Source organism: Sturnus vulgaris, chromosome 20 (assembly GCF_052056855.1).
Source record: "Sturnus vulgaris isolate bStuVul1 chromosome 20, bStuVul1.hap1, whole genome shotgun sequence".
NCBI lineage: Eukaryota > Metazoa > Chordata > Aves > Passeriformes > Sturnidae > Sturnus > Sturnus vulgaris.
Window position 1 is genome coordinate 11,038,155 of NC_142262.1, and position 21,733 is coordinate 11,059,887.

Consider the following 21,733-nt stretch of genomic DNA (forward strand, 5'->3'; position numbering starts at 1 on the left):
AAACACTTGCAGCCAGCAATTACAGGCTCTTCTCCTTCTCCAGCCATGGAGGGCCGGGCTGCTGGTGCTTGATGCTGATTTTTCCAAGCCAGTCCAAATTCCTTTGGGCTGTAACCCCACACTGAGGGAAGCCTGCCCCAGGATGCCAGTGGGGGGGTGATTGGTGCAAACGCCCCCTTGGCATCGCTGCTGCCTTTCCCATGGGCACCTTGGGGCTCACAGAACAGGTCTGCATTCCTAAACTTCCCTGGCTTTCATCCCTGAACTTCCCTGGGTGCAAGGATGTGTGGATTTGTTCATCACCCACCGAGGTGCAGAAATTCAGCACTGCCCTGCACTGGGCAGAGCCCTCGAGGCACCAGAGCTGAGGGCACCTCTGTGAGCAGGACAGGACAGTGCCTGCGACATCCCGGGAGATGATAAGGAGGATAACACGTGGTTTTGCCTCATACCTTGCTTGAAAGAATCACCCCATAGAGGGTACGGTGAGATAGGAGAGAAGCAAACGAGGATGATGCTGGAGCAAGAAAAAGGCGTGTCTGCACTCTGTCAGGGGGAAGGGAAATAACTCTCAGGATCTCGGTTTTTCAGAAAACCTTTAAGAAAAAATTATGGTGAGTGTCTATGGCAGAGACGACCAGGAATTCCTTGTGGAAAATGAAGTTATTTTTTGGTTGAAAAAATGGCTGCGCAGGAGAAAACAAGGAGCAGGAATCTTTGGGGAGGTTTTAACGGGAAATGAGGGCAGCAGTCGGGGTGCCTCTGCTCCTAGAAGCTGATTTTCCCTATTAAATAACCATGGCCTGGAAAGCAGGGAGCTGAGAGCACTCCCAGGTGAGCACCTTGAGCTTTGCTGCTCCAGATGTGAGGAGACCACGTCGCTCTTTGCGAGACAGACCCAAAGTGGCCGAGTGGATGAGGGGAGAGCAGCCAAAATCCGGAGTGCAGAAGGAGGCATAATTGGAAGGAGGGAACAGGATGGCTCATCCATACTGAAGGGTCCCAATTAACTGCATCCACTCCAGGAAAAGATCTGGGAGTCAATGAAACATCTGGCTGATTGCAGCAGAGCTCAGAAGAGCCACAAGATGGGAGGCTGTGCTGTGAAAGGGGGAGAGAGAAACTCTGAATTCATATCAGGGCACTATAGAAATCAATAGCTCGTCTTCAGCTGGGAGCTGGAGTGAAAGGCACGGAGAGCACCCACGGAAAAGATTGGGAACGCCTTGCCAAGAGACGGTGGAGGGCTGCCAAGCAATGCACAGCGCCGGCAAGGTCAGACAGGTGCTCCTCTTCACTGCTCCTTAAAGCCCAGCAACAAAGGGACATTGAGGGCGTTGAAAAGGCAACCTTTTCAATGATAAAAGGAAACGCTGCTTTGCACCGCACGTAATTAACTCGTAGAACTCCTGCTACGAGACACCATGGCAAGGGCCCAACAGGATTAGATAGGGCTCTGAATGAGAACATCTGTAGTTACATTAGCTGGGATTAATATATATACGGATATAAGCGCTGCCAGGCAGCTCCTCACCGCCTGCAGCCAGGAGATTTCCCCCGGGGCCAGGCTCTGCAGAACTGGCTGCCGTGGGCTTTTATAGCTCTGTCTGGAGCTTCCAAATCAGCCCCTATTTTCTGTACAAACCTGCTGAGGCAGAGCATCGCCCACCCCAGCCGAGCCAGCGATGCCTTTCTGTGCTTCAGCTCAGGTTTGAGGCTAAAAAAACACCTGGAAACATCTTGGGGCCGTGCTTGGGATAAAAAAACCCCACGTTTTTTCAGTTCAGGTGGTTGAACTTGCTGAGATGGTTCTGCCCCACTGAAGATTGACAAATAGCACGACAAAAATGCAAATATTTTCGCACCCCCGGTGTTCGGGCCGGAGGTATTCCCAGCCGCTAATCCTGCCCCACACACGTGCGGTGGAAGGTAAACAGAGGGATAAATCTCCAGGCTCAGCTCTCCTCAGCTGTGACCTTTATGGAGAAGGTGCCTGAAAAGATCTGCATTTTTGGAGAATTAGCATCTTCCTGTTTTCGGGGAAGCTGCTTCCTTGGGAGGTTTTAAGAGCGATGAAAAATGCTTTTGCCTGGACAAGAAAAAAAAGCCAGGTTTGCCAGGGTGTCCAGATTTCCTCTTGTCACCCAGAACAGAAAGCCCACAGGGTTTGATCCAGCCTCTGGACTGAGCAGGAACCCAACAATGCATTAAACTAAAAAAAAAAACCCTTAATTAGCAATAATCATTGATGAAGACTCCTGAATTCCGAAATCACTCTCAGTTTTAAATACAAATTCAATCCCAGGTAGCCAATGTGCCTTAGGTGCACATCTATATTTAACCAGGCTTTAAAATGCTTTTCCAGAATCATGGCCAAAAATTGCTTCTCTTTGGTTGCTTCCCTTCTTTCCTCCAAAGATTTCAACAGGAGTAAAAAAAATGTGGCTACAGAAAACTTCTGCTGAAAAAAACCTCAACAAACCCAGATTTGTTGTCAAAATGTCAAAACAAATTCAATTTAAATTCTCCTGTTGCCTCAATCGCATCCTGATGCAGCAAACATGTCTCACTTAACCTTGTGGTTTAGTGTTTAGAGGGGTGGTTCTGGCATTATTACTTAAGTGAGGTTTTTTTTGTTATTGTAGAGTTGTTCTTTTTTCCTGCTCCACTGTCTTTAGCAGCTCAGGTACTTTAAATCCTGCTCTATCTGAACACATCTTGCCAGGGAACTCAAGGTGTGAGAATTCCTGGAGTGTCCCTCCTTGCTGAAATCCATGCCAGAGGCGACCTTGAAGTAGTCCCAAGGAGGACAGGATGTTTTCACAGCTTTTCTTTGGCTCCTGTCTTTGGGAAATCAATTCAAAACAAGCAGGGCTCCTTCCTTTGGATACCTATACTGGTTATTTGTCCATGGATCAGGGAAGTCTGAGCTGAACCTGTGCACCTCAGTGCTGAGGAGAGGTTTGTGCTGGCTCTGGGGACATCCCGTGGGGATGGAAGAGCCCACAGGCACTGCCAGAGCATCTCCAGCACGGGCAGCACGTCCTGCAAATCCCACGGACTTCTAGGGAAGAGAAGCTGGAATTGGGGATGTACCCACCCAGTCTGGCCCCAGCTGGTTTGCAAAGCAGAAGCAGGGGTGGAAATGTCCCTGTGCTAATTCTGAATACCAAAAATGACTCAATATTAACCATTAGCTGCTCTGCCATGAGCTCCTCAGCCTGTCTGCACATTGGGAGCTGGATTTAGCCCTCCAAAGGATCATGTTCATGCTCAATGTCCCTCAGCACATTCTCCTGGAGATTTAAAGGTTTCCTGCCAGCAGAACATGAATTCCTCCTTTTATTGAGCAGAGCCAAACAATCCCTGGGTGTCTCCTGCTGTCCCTCCTCCCACGCCCCTTCTCAGGGCTCTCCCGTTTCCCCTCCTGGACTGGCACTCGGGGGAGCCAAGGGCTTTGGTGCCCTGCAGTTTGGGCCAAATTTCACAGATTAGACCTTGGCTTTGTCTTCTCCATAACAAGGAACAGACGGGGCCACAAAGCCTCCACTGAGCTGGAGTTGCTGTTAATCCAGAGGGGCCTTGGAACCCCGGCAATAAATCCACTTTTTGGGCAGGGGCACTGTGGGCAGGCATCAGTGACACACAATGGGACAATTATCGCAGCACTTCCCCAAATGCTGGAAAATTCCCTTTCTCCAAAATTGTTAAAACTTCCTCTGTCCACTGAGAGCTCCACTTTCCACGTGATTCCAGCATGACTGGAGAAGATGCCAGGGATGCTGAGATGAAGCACTGGGGTTTTCTCCACCTCACTTTACTGGAAAGACTTGGTTTTTATCGTGGAGGATGTGATCCCTTTGATTTTTGCATCAAAAATGTCAGACCTGCAGGGGAAGCTCTGGCCAGGCCAAGAGCAGCAGCTCAGTGGCCTCATGGATCTAAAACAAACCCAGCTCCCCCTGCTCTCATGGGAGATGTTGCACGAGGAAGAGTGGGTTGGAAATGCTGTTATTGAAGGGAAAAAAAAAGAGGCAAAGTTTTTCTCTTCCTGATGGGTTTTTAGCCTGGCTCTGGAGGAAACGAGGTTCCTACAAGTGCATTCTCCCACTAATAATAAAAATCAAATCTGGCAACGGAGCAGAAAGCTCAGGGATAATGAGGTTGCCACAAGCCTCGGGAAAGGAGGCAGTGGGGATGGTGAGGGAGAATCTGGAAAAGCTCTGCAGAAAAGGATCCTTTTGGTGTGCAGAGCCCCCACAGAACACCAAAGCATCCACAGAGGGGAGAGTCCCCAACACCCCAAGAGCAGGGAGAAATCCCAGTGAGAGCTCCTGTGGCACAAATCCCAGCCCCTCCTCTGTGATGCTCTGAGAAGCATCTGTTTAACTGGAAAATAAATCCTTTCCTACCAGAAAAAAAAAAAACCCCACAAAACAAAAAACCAAAACCCAAAACTTTTTCATTTTAGTACACTGAAAACCAGAGTGTGGGGATGAGCAGGAATAAGCTTGGGTTTAATTCTCAGGATCTGAGAGCCCGAAGCACTTTCCACTCCTGAGAACTGGTCTGAAGCAGGAAATTATCTCAATTATTGGAAAACATTCATGGGGAAGGCAAATTATTCCTTTTCTTTCCTCTGTCTCGTGGATATGCAAAGGTCTGGCTGTGCAAGTGAATTTAGCAACTTTTGTCCTTAGTCTGAGACCAGCGATGGAGAGCTGGGGTTTAATCTGGTTTTATTTTCTTAATAGGGCGCAAATTCCCCTCTATTGTGTCGCCACTTCTGACAAACCACATCCCAACCTGCCCTCCGGGATTGCTCCTGGATGTTTCTGTGCTGGAAACCCAAACCCCTGTTTGGAAGGTGGCCGGCCCCCAATTTATCCAGTAAACCCCTCCTGGGCACCAGCATTGCCAGCATGTGATTTTTCGGGAATGCAGAGCCAGCTCTTGTCAGGGAATCAATGCTGTCCACTTTTCCTATTCACTTGGATCATGCACACATCTGCCATGGATTCGGGACTCAGCTGTGAGCTGTGTCTCTCCTCTCAGGGTGCTAAGGTGCTGTCCAGGTGCCAATGGAGATTCCAGCTCCTTCCAAGGGACTCTGGAGCAGCCTCCTCCATTCTCCTCACGGCTCCCTGGATTCAGCAGTGTCTTGCCCTGAATTCCACAGCTCAGTAAACTGCCCACTCTGCCTCACAGAGAGGGAGCTGCCTAATTTGATGTGTCTGCTCATCCATCATTAAAATGTGGATTTTAATGGATTTTTAAAAAGCTGGCATGGGCTGGGAGATGCCTTGTGTTGAGCTTGAGTCTTGAACAAAAAAATCACTGCTTTTCCATGATTTCCTTCTACAAACTCAGAACAGCGTAAGAGTTTCAGTAATGCTCATGTCCCTTCTTTCCTCTGGGATCCTTCCAGCCCAGGTGAGTGAATGGTGCAGCTCTGCCCAGGGTCCTGGTGGTGCCATAGAGGAGGTGACACTTGGAGGCACTTGAGCCTCTTGTGCTGCCCAAGGACACTCCCACAGTGACCTGTGAGCATGGACAGCTTAAAGCTGCATTTCTAGAGCCCTTCTCCGATGGTCTGTGTGTGTCTGGGGGTTGTGATGACAAGTTTTAGATGCAGAAGCCATAAATCAGCTCTCAGGGCTTGCAATAATATGGATATAAGGAATTATGGGGCCGTTGGGAAGGGGTGACAAATGCAGGAGGGAAATGTAACTAGAAAATCGTTCTTGTGGCAGTGGAAGAGAATCCTCACAGTCCTGGGGAGAAATTAAAGTCTGTGCTTGGCAGATCAATGCCTGGGAAGTTGGGAATTTCTCTAGGGATGTGATTTCTCCGAGCCCTGACACAAGAGCCCAACCCAAGCCCTGCCAGTACCAGGAGCTGGCTCCTCTCTCATCTCAGCAGCTCCAGCTGGAATCCAAAGAGGAGAAAAACGAGGAAAGGAAGGGAGGGAAGTTTGACCATTAAGGACAACCCCCTGGGGTGAATTCCTGGGAAGTATTGCCTTGGACTTCGCCTTAAAACCAGGAGAGAAGGGCATCAAAATGAGGCAGCTCTGGAGAGGGAAGCATGTCCTTCTTCAGCCCCTCCTGAGGTGACCCCAAGGGCGGAGCTGGGCTGGTCCCAGCAGAGACCTGCAGTGAGGAAAGGCTGGGGACAGAGCCCTGCAGGAGCCACCACTGTGGCCCTGCTGGCCCTGGAGCCCTGGAGCAGGGATCCAGCCAGGCCATCCCAGTGTCTTTGGCATGCTTCAGCTGTGAGCTTGTCTGCCCCATCCAGGTGTGCCTCGGGGACCATGGGGACAGGAGACATCTCTGAGGCTGGAGGGATGCTGACCACAACTGGAAGCATGGACAGACTGGTGTCTCAGACTGGTGTCCCTATCCCACACCAGGACACCAGCAGTGGGACACCTCTGGTGGCAGTGGCACCATTCTGAGACTCCGCTCTCTGCCGTGCGTGTTCCCCCTGCACCTCAACTTCCCAGCAGGACCCAGCAGCAGGAACAGAGAGGTTCCATCTCCCCTGGCCCAGCCTCCAGGGAATGAGCTCTCAGCTCTAAGCTGGTCACGCAGCTCCCTCTATAGTCACTAGAGAGACGGGGACCGGTGCCTCTGTCCCTGTCACCGGGTGCTCTTCCAGCAGCGCCCAGAGCCAAAGGGGTTCGGGTTCTCCCCCATTCAATTCCTGTGACTGCATGGGAAAAAACCCTTTACCTGCACCCATGAAATCAAGGCCGGGAGGCTGAGCCCATGGGGTCAGATCTCATCTCCCTCTGCTCCAGCCCAAACTGCCTCCAAAATGCAAATGTCATGTCTTGACCCTTGGTGGGTGCAGGCCAGGATGGGCAGGGAGGCTGGGAGTGCTTTTTGGGGTTTGCACAAGGCATGAAATCCTCCAGTACAGCTGGGAAACTCCCCAGGCTGCAGCAGCACCAGCACACAGACAATCCCATTTCCTCCCAAAACACTGAGCCCTGATGAATGTGACCTCTCCAGGTGCTAAATCCTGCCCATGCACGAGGGGTTTGTACTGGCAGCCCCAGCACAAGTGCATTCAGAGCACGTCTCGTTTGTCAACTTTTCATCAAAAAGTGTGCAAAGCCTCTCCCCGAAGTGCAGAGCTGTTTTACAGCCAGGCTATAAAACCCTGCAGACTCTCTACTCCAATGGAATTACATTAGTGCCAATAATCTGGCAAATATCAGGAGGGAATTTAATCAAAAGAACCAACAGCAGGGCCCTGATTTACAGCGGCCCATGACAGAGCAGGGTGGACAAGGGTTTGCAGGACCCAGATGTGGAATTTCACTTGCAACATCATTTGGAGCAGAGGGAAAGCAGAAGGAACTGCAAGCAGGGCTTCAGCGTGCTGGGAGCTCTTGGTGATTTCCCAAAAACCAGGGAGTAAGGAGGAACAATTCGTTTTTGTCTGAGTCTGAAAAAATGAACCTGAAAATTCCTTATACCCCGAGTTTTGTTGCTTCTCAGGACAGTCCCCAGCAGCGGGGGTGTGATGTGCCTGCAAGGACAAAGGGCATCCTGCCCGCTGGGATGAGCCCACCCATCCCCTGGCGGAGGAGCAGCAGCACCATCGTGCTCCTCCAGCCCGGGAGCCGTGGCTGGGGCAGGGATCAGCTGCAGTCTGACTTCGGAATGCCAGGGGAGCCCTGGCTGGGCTTGCCTGACCACCCACCCAGAGCAGCCACATCCTCCATGCCCAGCTCCATGCCCAGCTGCAGCCTGGCAGGCTCTGGCACACATCCAGCATTGCCACTCCATGCAATATCCCTGCTCCATCTGTCATCAATTCCTTTGCCTGTGGTTTGCAGCCTCTGTGTCATGGCCTGCCTGGTGTGGCTCTGTCCCAGGGCATCTCTGGCCACTGACAACTTCCAGGCTTTTATCATTTTTGCAAGGAAAACCACTGGAAGCAAACACAGAGCAAAGCACCTGGCATGGCTGGATCACTGTTAGCCATGAGGGAAACCCATCCTTAAACCCCAGCTCTTTATGCCTTCACCTGCACTGCTGATCTGAACTTCAGATCATTAGAAAAGTCTTTTATTTATCAATTATTAAAGGTTTGGCTGTTGGAAACACAAGCAGCCCTGAGCTGAGCAGGGGCTGTTTCTCAGCTCTGTTTTCTGCTCACCTTTTGCTGCCTGAGCCTCACCCGTGCCAGGCAACATGTGCAAAAGTTTGTGAAATTCTCTCTCGAAGTTAAAAAGAAGGAGGCATTGTACAAGCATTTCTGCCGTGTCATGTTTTTGCATAATTACCCAAACCAACCCTTTCAAACAATGCAAGTCCAGCCTCTTTAGTTTGCTGATGTTTGATGTGTTGTGAGTTGAGGCACCTCGTGCATGGGATGGAGTGGGAGATGAGGAATGCAAGGCATAGGAGAGGCAGCGTAGTCTGTTAGGCTGAATAAATGGAGTTGAGTTAATGAAGAAATGTCACTGGCAGCTCTTTCATGGAGCTTTTGCTGTGAGATCAGCCGAGATCTTGCTGGGGTGGGTGAGAGCCACAAGCTCTTCAGCAGCTCCCAAGGCACCGTGGCTCTCTGAGATGCTTTTATTTAAATTTATTATGTGTGGGACATGATCAGAGTGATGTGGTGGATTAAAGAATCAGGTTTTATAGAGAAAATATGGTTCTGCTGGGTGCAGGCAGTGATGAGGAAGGTGGCAGGAGCTCAGGATGGTTAATTCCTTAATTTTAACCACATTCCGTTGAGATGAGGCTCTGGGAGTGTTGGTTTGGTGAGATGGTAAATGAATGTAGCTATCAACAAAGAGGTGGCTGGAGCTGTTAAATAGGAAGGTTGGCTTTAAACCTGCCCATTTTCAACAGTTATTTTAGCACAAGCCCTGAGTCAGGAGAGAAAAACAGAGGGAACACAAATTCCACCGTGTGATAAACAAAGCTGGAGAAAAGGAGTTTTCAGAGGGATGCCGGTGCTGTGGGGAGCTTCATTTCACTGCTGCTGTAGGGACAGGGGTTTGTCCCCACAAAAACCCCTCGAGGGCTGGGAAATAGAGCTCAAGGGCTGCGAGGTGGGCACTGCCCGTGGCCAGCACAATTACCACAACCCTTTATGCCTGGCAGCTCAATGGGCACGGGTTTGACACAAACCACGGGGGTGGGAGAAGCGCGGACATTTGGCCATCTCCAGCTTCAAGTGCAGTAGAGGTTCGAGGAGACAGAGCAGGAGAACAGAGCGATTGCAAAGAGGATTTCACAGAGAAAATGATGCTGCAAGTGGGGAATTCAGTCTGAGAACCGCCTGGAGGCCAGCCATGGCTTCTGGGTGCTTGCTTGGGGAAACTGAGGCACAGAATGGCTCCGAGGTTTCCCACATGCAAGTGTCACCTGGCCAGGTTTTTGAGCAGGACTCGGTGCTGTCAGTGACAATGAAGGGCCAGGGGATAGCAAGGAGGGTCAGAAAGGAGAAGGAAACCACTGCCTGGCAGGAAGGAGAGCTGGGAAAAGCAAGAATGAGCACCTGGGAAATATCAAAAAAATCTCATTGGAATCATTTTTACAAGGATCAAAAAGGGGGAGTAGGACTGTCTGAAAAATCGATTTCTTTCCTGCTATGGCAAAAAATGTCTGTTTTCAGTAAGGAAAAAAAAAGAAAACAAAAAAATGTAAAATGCTAAAGACCCAAAACTTCCCAGCCAAAAATACTGATCTGAAGCCAAAAAGCTTTCAATTTCTTGTTGAAACGAATCTTTAGAGAGAAAAGAGATGAGGATTTCTGTGGGAAACCCCAGCATTTTCTAATCTGGTTTTTGAATATTTGCTTGATTCCTTTCACTGCACCTCAGGTTCAGGATTTCCATCTCTTCCAGCAGCAGCTGAGAGTTAAAAGGGTTCATTTGCAGGATTTGCTCTTCTTGCTGCTCCCGCCCCAGCTGAATCCCAGCTCGCCTCCACGGCCACACGAGGAAACCTCAAAATACTCTGAGCTTAAAATAAACTCGTTTCCCCTTTTTCTGTTCTCTCCTCGTCCGCAGGAGTGACAAGTTCTGTGCGTGGGCTCAGCTCTGCCTGAAGGGTAGGAGCTGGAGACAGGGCTTGGAGGAGGCCGATTTAAATTCTACATCTCACCCATACTTGGGATTTTGTGCCCCTCTGCCCTTGCAGAGTGATGACCAGGTAGGAGCAGATGAAGCACAATTTGTAAGTGATAAACCCCAAAATAATTTGAAGTCTTCCTCAGCAGTGAGGGCTTCTATTTCCGTGACCTCGTCCCCAGAGCAGGCAGAGGTGATGGCAGGGGATGTGGGTGGCCTTGTCCTCACCAGGAGGCTGCAGAGGTGACGGCAGGGAATGTGGGGGCATGACAAGTCATTCCAAACGGCAAAAAAAAGCAATTCCAAACCGGTTTGGGAGAGGGGGGAGCAGGAGGAGCTCGGCGAGAGGGAAGAGCTGTGGAAGCAGAGCTGCAGGGAGGGGCTGGGGAAGGAAGAGCTGAGCATTGTCACCACCCACCGCTGCTGTCCCCGTACCTTTGCAGGCCTTGCGGTGGGAGATGGGCTTGCTGAGGTCGCGGTAGAAGCCCTCCTTGCAGTAGTGGCAGTGCCTGCCCGCCGTGTTGTGCCGGCAGTTGAGGCACACGCCGCCGCTCTTGCGGCCCGACAGCTTGAACAGCTCCATGTTGAAGCGGCAGCGCCGAGCGTGCAGGTTGCAGTTGCAAGCTGAGAGAGGCAAAAGGGGGACATTGTCACATCTGTGTCCAAAGAGGGAGGTGCCAACCCCGGGGATCTGCTGCCAACCCCTCTGTGTATGCCCTTCGGACTGGGGGGGGTCACAGGATGGTGGCACCTCTGGCTGTGGGAAGCTCAGGCACATCCCTTCCTGACCTGTGCTGCGAGGTGAGCCCGGCTTTTTGGAGGGCACGAGGAGGTTTCCAAGACCACATTTCACTGGCCTGACTTGCATTAAATAGGGCTTTGGCTCGCAGTGGGGATTTTAGGGGGACTGTGAAGGCAGGGGCCCAACCGTGGTTAGGGGACAGAGCACACAAACCCCTGTGGCACCTTCAGCTTTGTCATAAGCACTTTCCCCCATGGAAGCTCTGCTCATCTCCCTTCTCATCCACTCTCACTTTGTGTTGTTACTGCTCAGTGCAAAGGTCCCCGAACTGCTGAGAAACTCACACTCCCCTGCACCTCAGAGCCCCTCCTGTCCCTGTGGGAAGGGCTTTCCATCATCACCTGCCCGACCTTCCCACTATTCCCACTCTCGCCAGTTCTGAAACACACACATTTGACCTCTGAGTACCTTTCCAAGACCTTCCTAGCTGGTTCCTCCCTCAGCTCTGTCACCCACCTGCAGCCCTGACCATGCTGATAATCCTCAATTCTGCCCCTGCATCCCCCATCCCACACCCAGTTAGCCAAATTCCAAAACGTGCCCCCCTGCTTTGATTGCTGAGGCTGAGCTGTCCAATTCCTCCACCAAATGCAGCCTAAAGTCAACATCAGGCCTATTTTAACAGGGGGCCTTCGCAAAGGACGACTCTGGGACTTCAAAAGCTCGACCCCTCGCCCGCCTCTCCCCAGAGCTGTCACAGGGCCATCAGGAGGCAGTTGCTGGGGCTCTGGGCTTTGCTGAGAATTTTATAGCTTGTTTTCTTTTCCCGTGGCTTTTATTTGCTCTTCACCCCTGAACAATGCAGCTGTGCCATGCCAGCCCACAGCTGGGCCCCTCGCCTCGGCACGGAGGTGTCACAGCTCTGGGCTTGTCACCTTCCCTCAGAGGACAGACGTCTTAATCCCTCATTCCTTCCTGTTTACCTTATGGTGCTCTCCCAACACAAAGCCACGCTGTATTTGCTTAATTATCAAATTTCAGCCCAGAAAATGGCAGCGCAGCTCCGGAGTGTTTCTCAGGAACAATCCCCAGCTGACACACGCCATGACAGCACAGGGGAGACCAGAACCCCTGTCCCCACGTCCCCAGCCGCCATCTCCGTGCTCTGCCGTCGGAATTCCTCCTGCTGGCACCAAGAGGCCAAACCTCACGTCCCCAGCAGGGCTGGCAGAGCAGGAGCAGCAGCCACCAACGTGCCCATGGTGACAGGAGCGGCCCGGGAGCGCTTTGCCAGGCGTGAGGCAGAGAGGCTCCTGCCACGGAGCTGGGCCACGGCTCTGAGCCGTGGTTTGGCCCTCCTGGGATGAGCCCAGCATCCTGCAGGAGCTTTTGTCATGTCCCCAACAGGACACAGCCGTGAGGGAGCCTGGAGACAGCGCTCGTGCCTCCAGAGGGAATGGCTCTTTCAGATCCGGCCCAGCCCCACATGTGCTGAAGCTGCACTTTCAGCAGCTGAAAGCAGCACAGGAGCACGCACCAGGCACTTGTGGGTCCCCCCTCATGGCTTTTCCCCTTCCACGGAAAGCTCAGGAAGAGCAGCCTGCTGTGCCCTGCTGGAGCAGCCGCCCAGCTCTGCTTTCTCCTTATCCCACACGTGTTGAGCAGCCCCAGCCCACACCACAGCTCCACCACAAAAAGGGTTTTAGAGGTGATGTCTGCCCTGCAGAATGCACTTGCAAAGCTTTTGGGAAGCTGGGGGGGGGGGGGGGTAAATTCCCAACCCTTGTTTTACAGAGCTGACCAAGTGAGGTTAAACCCTTTTCCTGGAGGTGCAGTACTCAGGCTGGTTTCTACCCTCAGGACAGAGCCTTCCCAAACGCACAGACCAGGGCTGGGACACAGGGAATGATCTTCTGGCCACACCTAACCCCCAAGGCACATGTACCCGTGACACAGCCTCAGGACTCGCTCAAACAGAGGAAAACAGATTTAAATCCCTCAGCCTGAGGGTTATTTAGGTTGTGACCACGTGGGCACATCGACAACATTCAAAGCCTCGAGGCTCACGAGCAGCTCTGCCTTTGGTGCCACAAACCACAGGATTTGGTCCCTGTTGATCAGCATGAGGGGACATTTCTCCAGGGAGTGGCATGGCCTCACAGAAGCCTTAGTTCTCCCTCAAATGTGTCAGAAATGCATGTTTTCCCAGGAGAATGAAAACTCACCTCCTCCTAAAACTTGTATTTTAGGAGAGCTGGACTTGGCACTGGAGTATTTTGCAAGATTGCATTGGCAAATCCCTTTTTAAAATTCAAAGCTGAGCCCACACGAAGAGCGAGTGAAAATCTTCGCATTTCTTTGGGTTGCTTGATAAGCAGAAATGTTTTTGCAAAGCCAGGAAAACAGATCTCTGGGGATTTTCTCAAGTTCTTTGCTAACATTTCTACTGGTGCCACCAGGGCAGAGCTGCACAGAAATGTGGAGGAATGAGTGGAGTGTGCAGAGCTCCTCCCAACTCTGCTCCCAGGATCCATTTTCTATTGGTGTTCCAGGGATAGGAAAATCCTGAAGAAGGGAAGAAGCCGAACCTCACAAGAAGCTGCAAGGAGCTCCCCAAAACAGCCATCCCTGTCCTCATCCAGAGCCAACGACCTGAATACTGTGGCTGCCTTGGGGGACAAACCCTCCAGGGAGGCAGTGAGTGAGCTGGGAGAAGGCGGGGTGTGGGCCAGCCTCACTCCATGGCCAGCACGGCCTCCCTCGAGCTCCCCACAGGCATCCAGGGAGTGACAGCCACCCTTCCGTTGTGACCTCTCAGCTTTTTTTGGCTCCATCAGCTCAGCCTTGGTTTTGTCTCCTCCTTCCAGAGCACTGAGGAAACAGCTGTAAACAGCTGGACACAGATTCCCTCCCAACCCCATACACCTGGCTGCTTTTCCAGCATCCTCCCCTCTTGATCCACCTGTTTCTGCACTCAAAGGGGGCCAAACTTAGGGAGAACGGTTTTAATAGCAATGTCCACCCTGAGTGCCTGGGTCAGAGTGGCTACTGCTGTGCACCTCTGGCCACCAGCCAGGGCAAGCTGGCAGCTCTGCCTGTAGCCTAGTGTGTTTGTAGAATGCCCAATGGGAGAGGCTTGGTCTGGCTGAAGGAAAATACCCATCCCATGTCTCCTGACAGTAGCACACAGGGACGCAGGAATTGGGGCAATGCAAGAAATGTCCCAGCCAGGCATCACAAAGTCCTCGTGGGGACAAGGCTGGGACACGCTGTGACAGGATCACTCTGGAAGTGTGGAGTGTGGCACTGCCTGGGCACATCGCTGGCCCAGCAGCACGTCGGGATGATTTTGCATCCCAGCTCCAAATCCGTGCATGTCCCCAGGGCGTGTGGCTCCCCAGCTGGGCTTTCCCTGGACAGAGGCGCTCAGGAAACACAGCTCCCGCCCTCCCTCTGCTCGGCCCGAGGTTAATCCCCTGCTGTGCTGAAGCCTTTTGCCTTGTTCCTAACATGACTTGGCCTGGCTTTCATTTTCTGCCACTGCCTCTTGGTTTGAATTTCCCTGAATTCAAGTGGCTCTTTAGCAACCCATTTTTTCTTTCTATGAACGCCTTGGAGGGCTGTAATAAAAATCCACCTCCCAGGATTGGCATCATGTCTGCTCCTCGAGCTTTGCTTTGCACCTGGTGGATAGCACACCCCTGCACCCCTGCAGACCCAGCTATGAGCAAAACTTGGGCCAGGTGCTGAGGGCTCTGCGAGGAAAAGTTTTGGTTCCAGTTGTTCCACTAAGCCCAGTCCTGCTGTCTCTTGATCTCTTCTTTCTCTTACTCTGCCAAAGACCTCACAAGCCTTTTGTTCCCTGACTTTATTGTGCACAGATGTGCAGAGCTTCATCAGAGCATCTCTACCTGAGCTGCCAGGCTGGGTCTGGATAACCAGATTTCATTTAAACACAGATGTTCCGAAACTTGGAAAAGGTTGAAGAGGGAAAGAGGAAAGCTGTGGTTTGGAGCCAGGCAGAGAAAACACCGTGGAATCTTCTCCGTGTTAAAATCAGTGACTGGGTCAAATTAATCCCTCAAGGAGGTCAAGGTGGGCAGGATTTTCCATGTGGGAGAAGGAAAGGAGGGACATGAATGGAGGTGCAGGCTGGAGTTGTGCGCTGAGAGCTGTGGTTGTGGTCTTTGTGCTGCCACCACGTCCCCAGTGCCCTGCGTCTCCCAGGACGAATTCCTCTCCGTGGTTTTCATTCAGCAATGACAATGCTGCCCTTTCAAAAGACCCCACCCTCCCAAAGCTTATATTTTGGCAATTTTCAAAATGCAAATTGCTTTTTAAACAAACGAAAACCCCAAAACATTTTGTTTTAATTTTTGCAAACAATAATTCGGGGGAGGGGGGAAGGAAAAGGGGAGGATGGAAGAATCCAGAGACTGAAAGTAATCTCCAAATTCGACTTGAATTTATGAAGTCTCAGTCTCCTTAAAATTATCCTTTTCCCAAACGTTTTTTTTTTTTTTTTTCCCCCAGAAAATTGCTAGCTCAGCCTGAGCCATTATTTCTCTTTTGCAGGAGAAATCCTGACATGCAGGGTCGCAGTCCCTGAAAGGGACCCCCTGCCTGTACTCATCCTGGGGGGGCTTTTCTCCCAGGGTATCCCTAGAGATATCTTCAGCGATGTCCTTTCTGAGGACCATAATGGTCAAGGGGACACCCACAGGGATAACAGAGGCGAAACAGCCAGAGCGAGTGGAGACCTGTCTGGACTGGGAGGTAGAAATCACCCATGGAGACAGCAGGAGGGTGTCCCCATAGTGTCCCTTCAAGCCACTGCCAACTGGTTCGAGGTTTTGGAGCAGCTGGGCATGAACTTGGAAGTGGTGGATGAGCTCTCACACCACTACAGGTCCCTGGGCCTGGGCTGTGCCTGATGAGTGATTCCAGGTATGGCCTGCAGGGATCTCTCCTGGAGCTTTGGATGATCCCAGGCTGGGAGGTTTCTGTCCATGCCTGCTGCAGCAGAATGGTCAAGAAAGGATGAACACCAGAGGCAAAGTACTGCAGAGTGCAGTCACCACACGTGGCCCCAAGAACTTGGAGCCATAGGGACTGAGGGGTCAGATCCAGCTCTGCTCACAGAGTCCCCATGCCCTCCTGTGTGGCCCAGTGCCACCAACCACAGCCCCAGCTGGCCACCACCAAGCCTCAGGAAAATTCATCTGCATGAGCAGTTGAGTGTGAGTAAGAAGAAGGCTCAGGAGTTGGCTCAGGCAAGGGGAAATCCATGGGGGTGCTGTGGCTGCGAGGGGCAGACACGAGGGCTGTGCCAGGCCCAGGTTTTCCTGCCAGTCAGAGCTAAAGGATGGAGGGAAGTGTGTGGACACACCACAAAAAATGCAGCTGTGGCCAGCATTGCCCCCGGGGCTGGAGCCACAGACCCGGGTGCAGCAACAGCAAGTGGGGATGAGGGGGAGGGAAGGAAAGGCAGAGCCCCAACCTTGCTGGGACACCCCTGTTGGGGTGACGGCTTTTTGGGGAGCCCCTCACACTCTGATCACTCCTCATGAGGCCAATGCCTCTGACCCCCTCCACCTGTGAGAGCAGGGAATGGCCAAACTGCCAGTGCAGGAGAGGCGAGGGCGCAGGATCCTGGGGAGGAGACACTGAGGACATCTCCCCCTCGGCACAAAAAGGGCTTGGGGATCAGAACGCTTTTCCATGCCTGAAAATCCTCAGGAATGGCAGTTCTGTGGAAAAGCTCTGGGGGAGATGTCGTCAGAGTGACTCAGGACCTCCCTGGGGAGGCTGAACAACCCAAGTGCCCTTCACTTCCCACTTTGCCAGTTCCCAAATCCCCACATGCCTTAGAGACAGAGGCGCTGGACATGTCCTGCTGTCAGCATTGGTTCTGCAAAGTGTAACAACTCTCTGTGACACTAAAGTTGGTAACAGAACACTGACACCCGCCTGGGATTTCCAAGGATAAGACCCTCATTCTCTTTTCCATAAAAAAAAAAGCCAGACTCAGTGTTTGAGTTGAGACTGAGTGTCTGAGTCAGGCTGAGCGTTTCTAGAAAAGTCCCTGCTAAAATGATTCAGCTGGAAATGAGAAACAAGGCGAGTGAAAAATCCTGTGCTGTGCCAACCCTAACAAATTTGGGGATTTGCTTCCTTAAAGAAAATCTATTGCCCTTATGTTTGAAGCCAAAGCTTAAAAAGAAAAATACTGCTCTCTGCTAGGGATGTGTCTGTTGCTGTCTCTAAGAAGAGCTGCTCAAGCTTGGCTGCATTTCTCAGTTACTGAAAAAGGGGGGACATTTGGTCCAAGCTGATGGAGTTCTGCAGCTGAATTCCCTGAAAATCTGATTTTCACTGCCCAAACCAAGCCCAAAACCAGGCCTATGGAGGCAGGGCAGGGGATTCCTGTTCTGTTGGTGGATTCTCAGGTGCTGAGTGTGGCAGTGCCACCCTGAGCTCTCCTCCCTGAGGTTCACCTCCATTCATCAGGACTCCCCAGTGGAGCCCTGCTCTGCCATGGTCACTGTCAGGCCCATCAGCAGGAAGGGAGAGCTTCCAGCAGATGCTGAGGTGTGGGGAGGAGAAACAAATGCTGAACAGCAGAGCTTGGCAGATGGAACCTGTGAATGTTTTGGGACTGCCCTCACCCCAGCAACAACAGGGGCAAATCAGGCATGTCCATGGTGAATCAGCTATTCACCAACACCCAGAGCCAGATGAAATAGTGCCCATCCAAAGTGGCCAGCAAATGGACAGCTTGGCATGGCCAAATCCCAAAATATTGTGTCTGGTTTTGAGAGCAAGTCCAGGGAGAAAGTCCAGAGCTGTTCACGGATCAAACCCCCAAGAGGAAAGAACAAATCCTGTCAGATCAGCTGCTGAAGGTTAATTGTCAACACTCAGAATTATCAACTTTCTGCAGCATGGTGAGACCAAAACCCTTCCCAACAGCACCAGATCCCTGTGGAGAGCACCCAGCAGCTGCTGCCCACCAGGCACTATGGCTGCCCATCCATCCTGCATCCCACAAGCCATGGGAGCTGATCCCAGCAGCCACGGACACCACTGGGAATTTAACCTGCCAGACTGGGGTCTGGCCTAGTCTTGGATTCATTTCATGGAGGGAGAGATTCCATAACTGTTTCCATATTTATTGGTTTCAGCCTGGACTGCAGCACCAGAACCTCCCGAGGTATTTCCTGGCTGTACACGTGGTGTTTCTGGCCCCACAGGAGGCATCAGAAGAGCAAGAGCAAGACTTATTCCAGGGAGATTTACAGCTCCCAGATATTCGGATTTTGAGCCAGATTTGAACAATCTCTGGGCAGTGAAGCTCTCCCCACTGCCAGGCAGCACACGTGGCAAACAGCTGCTGGCAGCCCTCGAGGTCCAACTGAGCTGTGTGTTCCTTGCTGGAGTCCTCGGGGGCACGTCCAGTGACCTGCAATGGCTCCTTCAAAGCCACCAGGCAGCTGAGGGTCCATCAGCAGGCGATGGGGGTGGAGGAGGAACCTACGGGCCTGTTGTACTGCATTGAAATGTTGGGATTTGTGGTAGCCTCTCACCCAAGGCGTTTTCTCCCAAGACAAAAGCGCTGTTACTCAATACAGGATGGGGAGCACAAAGCTGGCCTTGCCCTGGTGCAGCACACACGGTTGGGAATGGGCTGAGAATTGCCCTCGTTTCCTCCGGACTGCTGCGAGGGGACAGCGCTGCCCTGAGACTGCAGCGGAGCCTTCTCCTGCCCGGAGCACTTCTGGGAGCTGTCTCAGGATCAGCCTTCAGCCTCACCAGAATCCAACCTCACCAGGAGACAGCCTCACCAGGAGACAGCCTTCAGCCTCACCAGGAGTCTGCCCCAGGAGCCAGCTCTGAGCACTGGGACGGAGCTTCCGGGGATCTCCCCTGAGGGCTGCTCTGGCGTGGGCAGAGTGTGTCCCCTCTGTGTCCTGCACTGGCTGCCAGCACCTCACAGCCACACCGGGTCCTGCTGTGACAGTGAGGAGACAGTGCTCACAAACACAGAAACAACGAGGCTGGAAAAAGCCCTTGGAGATCATCGAGTCCAACCTGTGACCCAACACCACCTTATCACTAAACCGTGGCACTGAGTGTCACATCAAGGCTTTTTTAACCTCCAGGGATGGTGACTCCACCACTTCTCTGTACAGCCCATTCCAATGCCCAACCATCCTTTCTGCAACAAAGTTTTTCGAATGTCTCACCTAAACTTCCCCTGGTGCAGCTTAAAACATCCAGCAAAAGTTTTGACCAGGATTTGACTTAGATTTGACTGGGAGATTTTCTCTGCAAATCAGGTGTTGTGCAGAAAGTTTGCAGGTAAACCTCAGATTGGAAAGAGCTTAATACTTTTTTTTTTTAATTTTCATTTTTTTGAGAAGGGAAAAGTCAAGAAGTGAACTCTATTTCACTCTGGGAGATGATACCAGCCTGTCAACAGCTTGCTTTGTTTAATTTCACCATCCAAGCCCAGTCTCCTGAGATTGTCAGTCCTTTGAAATGAATTGTTTGCATCCTGTAATTCATCCAGATGCCATTCAAAGGCAGCAGTTGATGGGAGAGCTCACCCTGCGATCCCTGGGTTATCAGGGAGAGCACAGAGCCCCCAGCCCCTGTTCTGCCCTCCCCAGTCCAGCTCCAAGGTGCTCCTGAAGCGCCAGTGTTTATTTAGAGTCGAGGAGAATCCACTTGGGAACAATTTACCCACTTAGACTCTGCCCTTGTGGTTTCCCTCTTATCTGGTGCTGATCTCAACAGCAGCTTCCCTCAGCTGCTCCAGGGCTGGGGTGCTCACCAAGACCTTTCTCCTCTCTCTACCCCACACTTTGGTGTTTCTTGTCCAGCCTGACAAGCTCCAGGCAGCTCTGAACTGCTGCAGGTTGAGGGAATGCTTTTCAAATCGCCAAAATTCTCATTCCAGTCCCCAAGTGCTTGGTCTCATCAATCCGTTTGTGTTTCTGTAAAACCAGAACCATTCATCTCAAAAGGAGGACACGTGGTGGGGTTGAGCACCCCAAAGCTCCAGGTGACCCTCCAGGACATTTTCCTACAAGCTCTTCCCAGGAGGGACCAGCCACTTCAGTGTTAAAGCCACAGCACAAACTGATAACTGATACTGAAAGAATTTGCTCATTCAGAGCAAAGGCTACCCGAAATGCACAAGGCTGATAACGCAACCAGCCCAGCGAAGAGTCAAAGGCTTTTCAAATCTGGATTAAAACTGTTCAGCCCAGACGGACCAGGGATACAAACAGCCTCAGCTCTGCTTCCATCGGCGCCCCAGGGAGCCGGGAAACTTGGCCGTGCTTCCCCACAGCCAGGGGTGAAAGCAAAGCGAGGCGGTTTTAAACCAGCTCAGGCTGTGCTTCCCCCAGGGCAAACCCGGCTTAAAGTGATGTCGCTCCCGTGCCCAGTCCCTGGTAATTCAGCCTCCTGTGAGGTCGGGCTGTGCCGGGCTCCTCTTCATAAACAGCGTTCAGGAACGTGTTGTGTTGTTTTAACCCCAGATCATTTCCCAATCTCCTCTGGAGCAGGGCCAGGGGAATTGTTAAACCAGCACCAGCCAGCCCCGCTTCCGAAGGGACCCTGTGGCTGCTGCCAGCACCCAGCATGGAGCTGGGCACAACCCAGGCCTCATAATCCCTCCCCAAACCCAGCAGCATCACCACCACGGTGCCAACTGCACCAAAACCACCTCTCTGAAGACCAGCTCCTGCAGGATTTCCCTCTGGAGTCTGTATCATTCTCTTTTTGTCCTTTCCCCAGCCCTGGTTTGGTGCTGCCTTCCCTCCTCTCTGCAAGATCCCATGGCCTCACCCTCCCAAGCAGTTGCAGTGGCTGCAGATGTGCATTCACAGCCCCTGACCCCATATCCTGTGGCAGCAGGGAACGGGGCATGTCCAGCCAGAGGAAAGCACCCTCCTTGGAGAGAGCATCCCCCTTGGAGCTGGGAAAGCACCAGATCCCAGAAATGCCAGCATGCACAAGAGCCCCAGGGAGGAGGACTCTCCAAGGGGATGGTCCCCTCTGTTTTTTCACACATTTCTGGGAGCTGGTCCTGCCTGTGCCTGCAGAAGCTGCTCCAGCCCGTGCCTCTCCCCGGGAGATGGAGCTCAGGGTGGCTTTGGGAGCGCTCCCGTTCCCATGAGTGACAAACCTCAGCCTCGCCACTCGAGGTGCCAGACAGTAACCCAAGCTTGACAGATGAGGGCTCTCGGGAAGGGTTTGGTTTCTCTCCGAGCCCAGCTGGCTCAGGGGAGCTGTTGGCAGCTCAGCGCGTTCGTTCCACCCGCACAGCGGCACCGAGCATCGCGCCTCCCCTGGGCTGTCCCGTGAGCTCCACGGGCTCAGCCACTGCTGCTCAGCTGCTCTGGCCTTGGAGAGGAGATGCTCCAAGAATGCAGAAAGGTCCTGTTATGGCTTGGCCTAACTCTGCTGTGCCTCAGTTTCCCTTTCTGGAAGTAGGGAGAGGGACCCTGTGACGGTTTTGCTGTGGCAAAGGCTGAGAACTCTGGGTGACAGGAGCCAGAATTGTCTGTGGATCTGCAGAATGATATTGGATGACATAAAAACTCAGCTCCAGCTGAGAAAGCTCAGCAGAGATGGATTTTAGTTCTGCTTCCAAGCCTTCCTAAACCTGAGCTAATCCTGCAACCCAACCCAAGCACAAATCAGGGTGAGCATCCAGCTCCCATCCCGCAGTCACCTGGCCCCGACATCGTTCCGGGCTGGCTTTAGAAAAGCCCTGCAGGTGTGAAGAGCTGTGTTTGCTCAGCGATATTCGCACCTTGGGGCTGTGGACAAAGCTCTGCGGCATGCCCTGGGTAAACAGAGCTATCTTATCTCCGGGA

At 52.3% G+C, this 21,733-nt stretch overlaps 1 protein-coding gene across 1 annotated transcript in view; it reads right to left on the reverse strand.

Annotated features, from left to right (window-relative positions):
* Nucleotides 1-21,733, reverse strand: part of NTN1 (netrin 1) — an 87,094-nt gene that overhangs the window by 27,423 nt on the left and 37,938 nt on the right. The window contains exon 2 of the mRNA XM_014886853.2: nt 10,535-10,723. Within this exon, the coding sequence (XP_014742339.1) occupies nt 10,535-10,723 (189 nt within the window). The remainder of the gene's footprint in view (nt 1-10,534; nt 10,724-21,733) is intronic.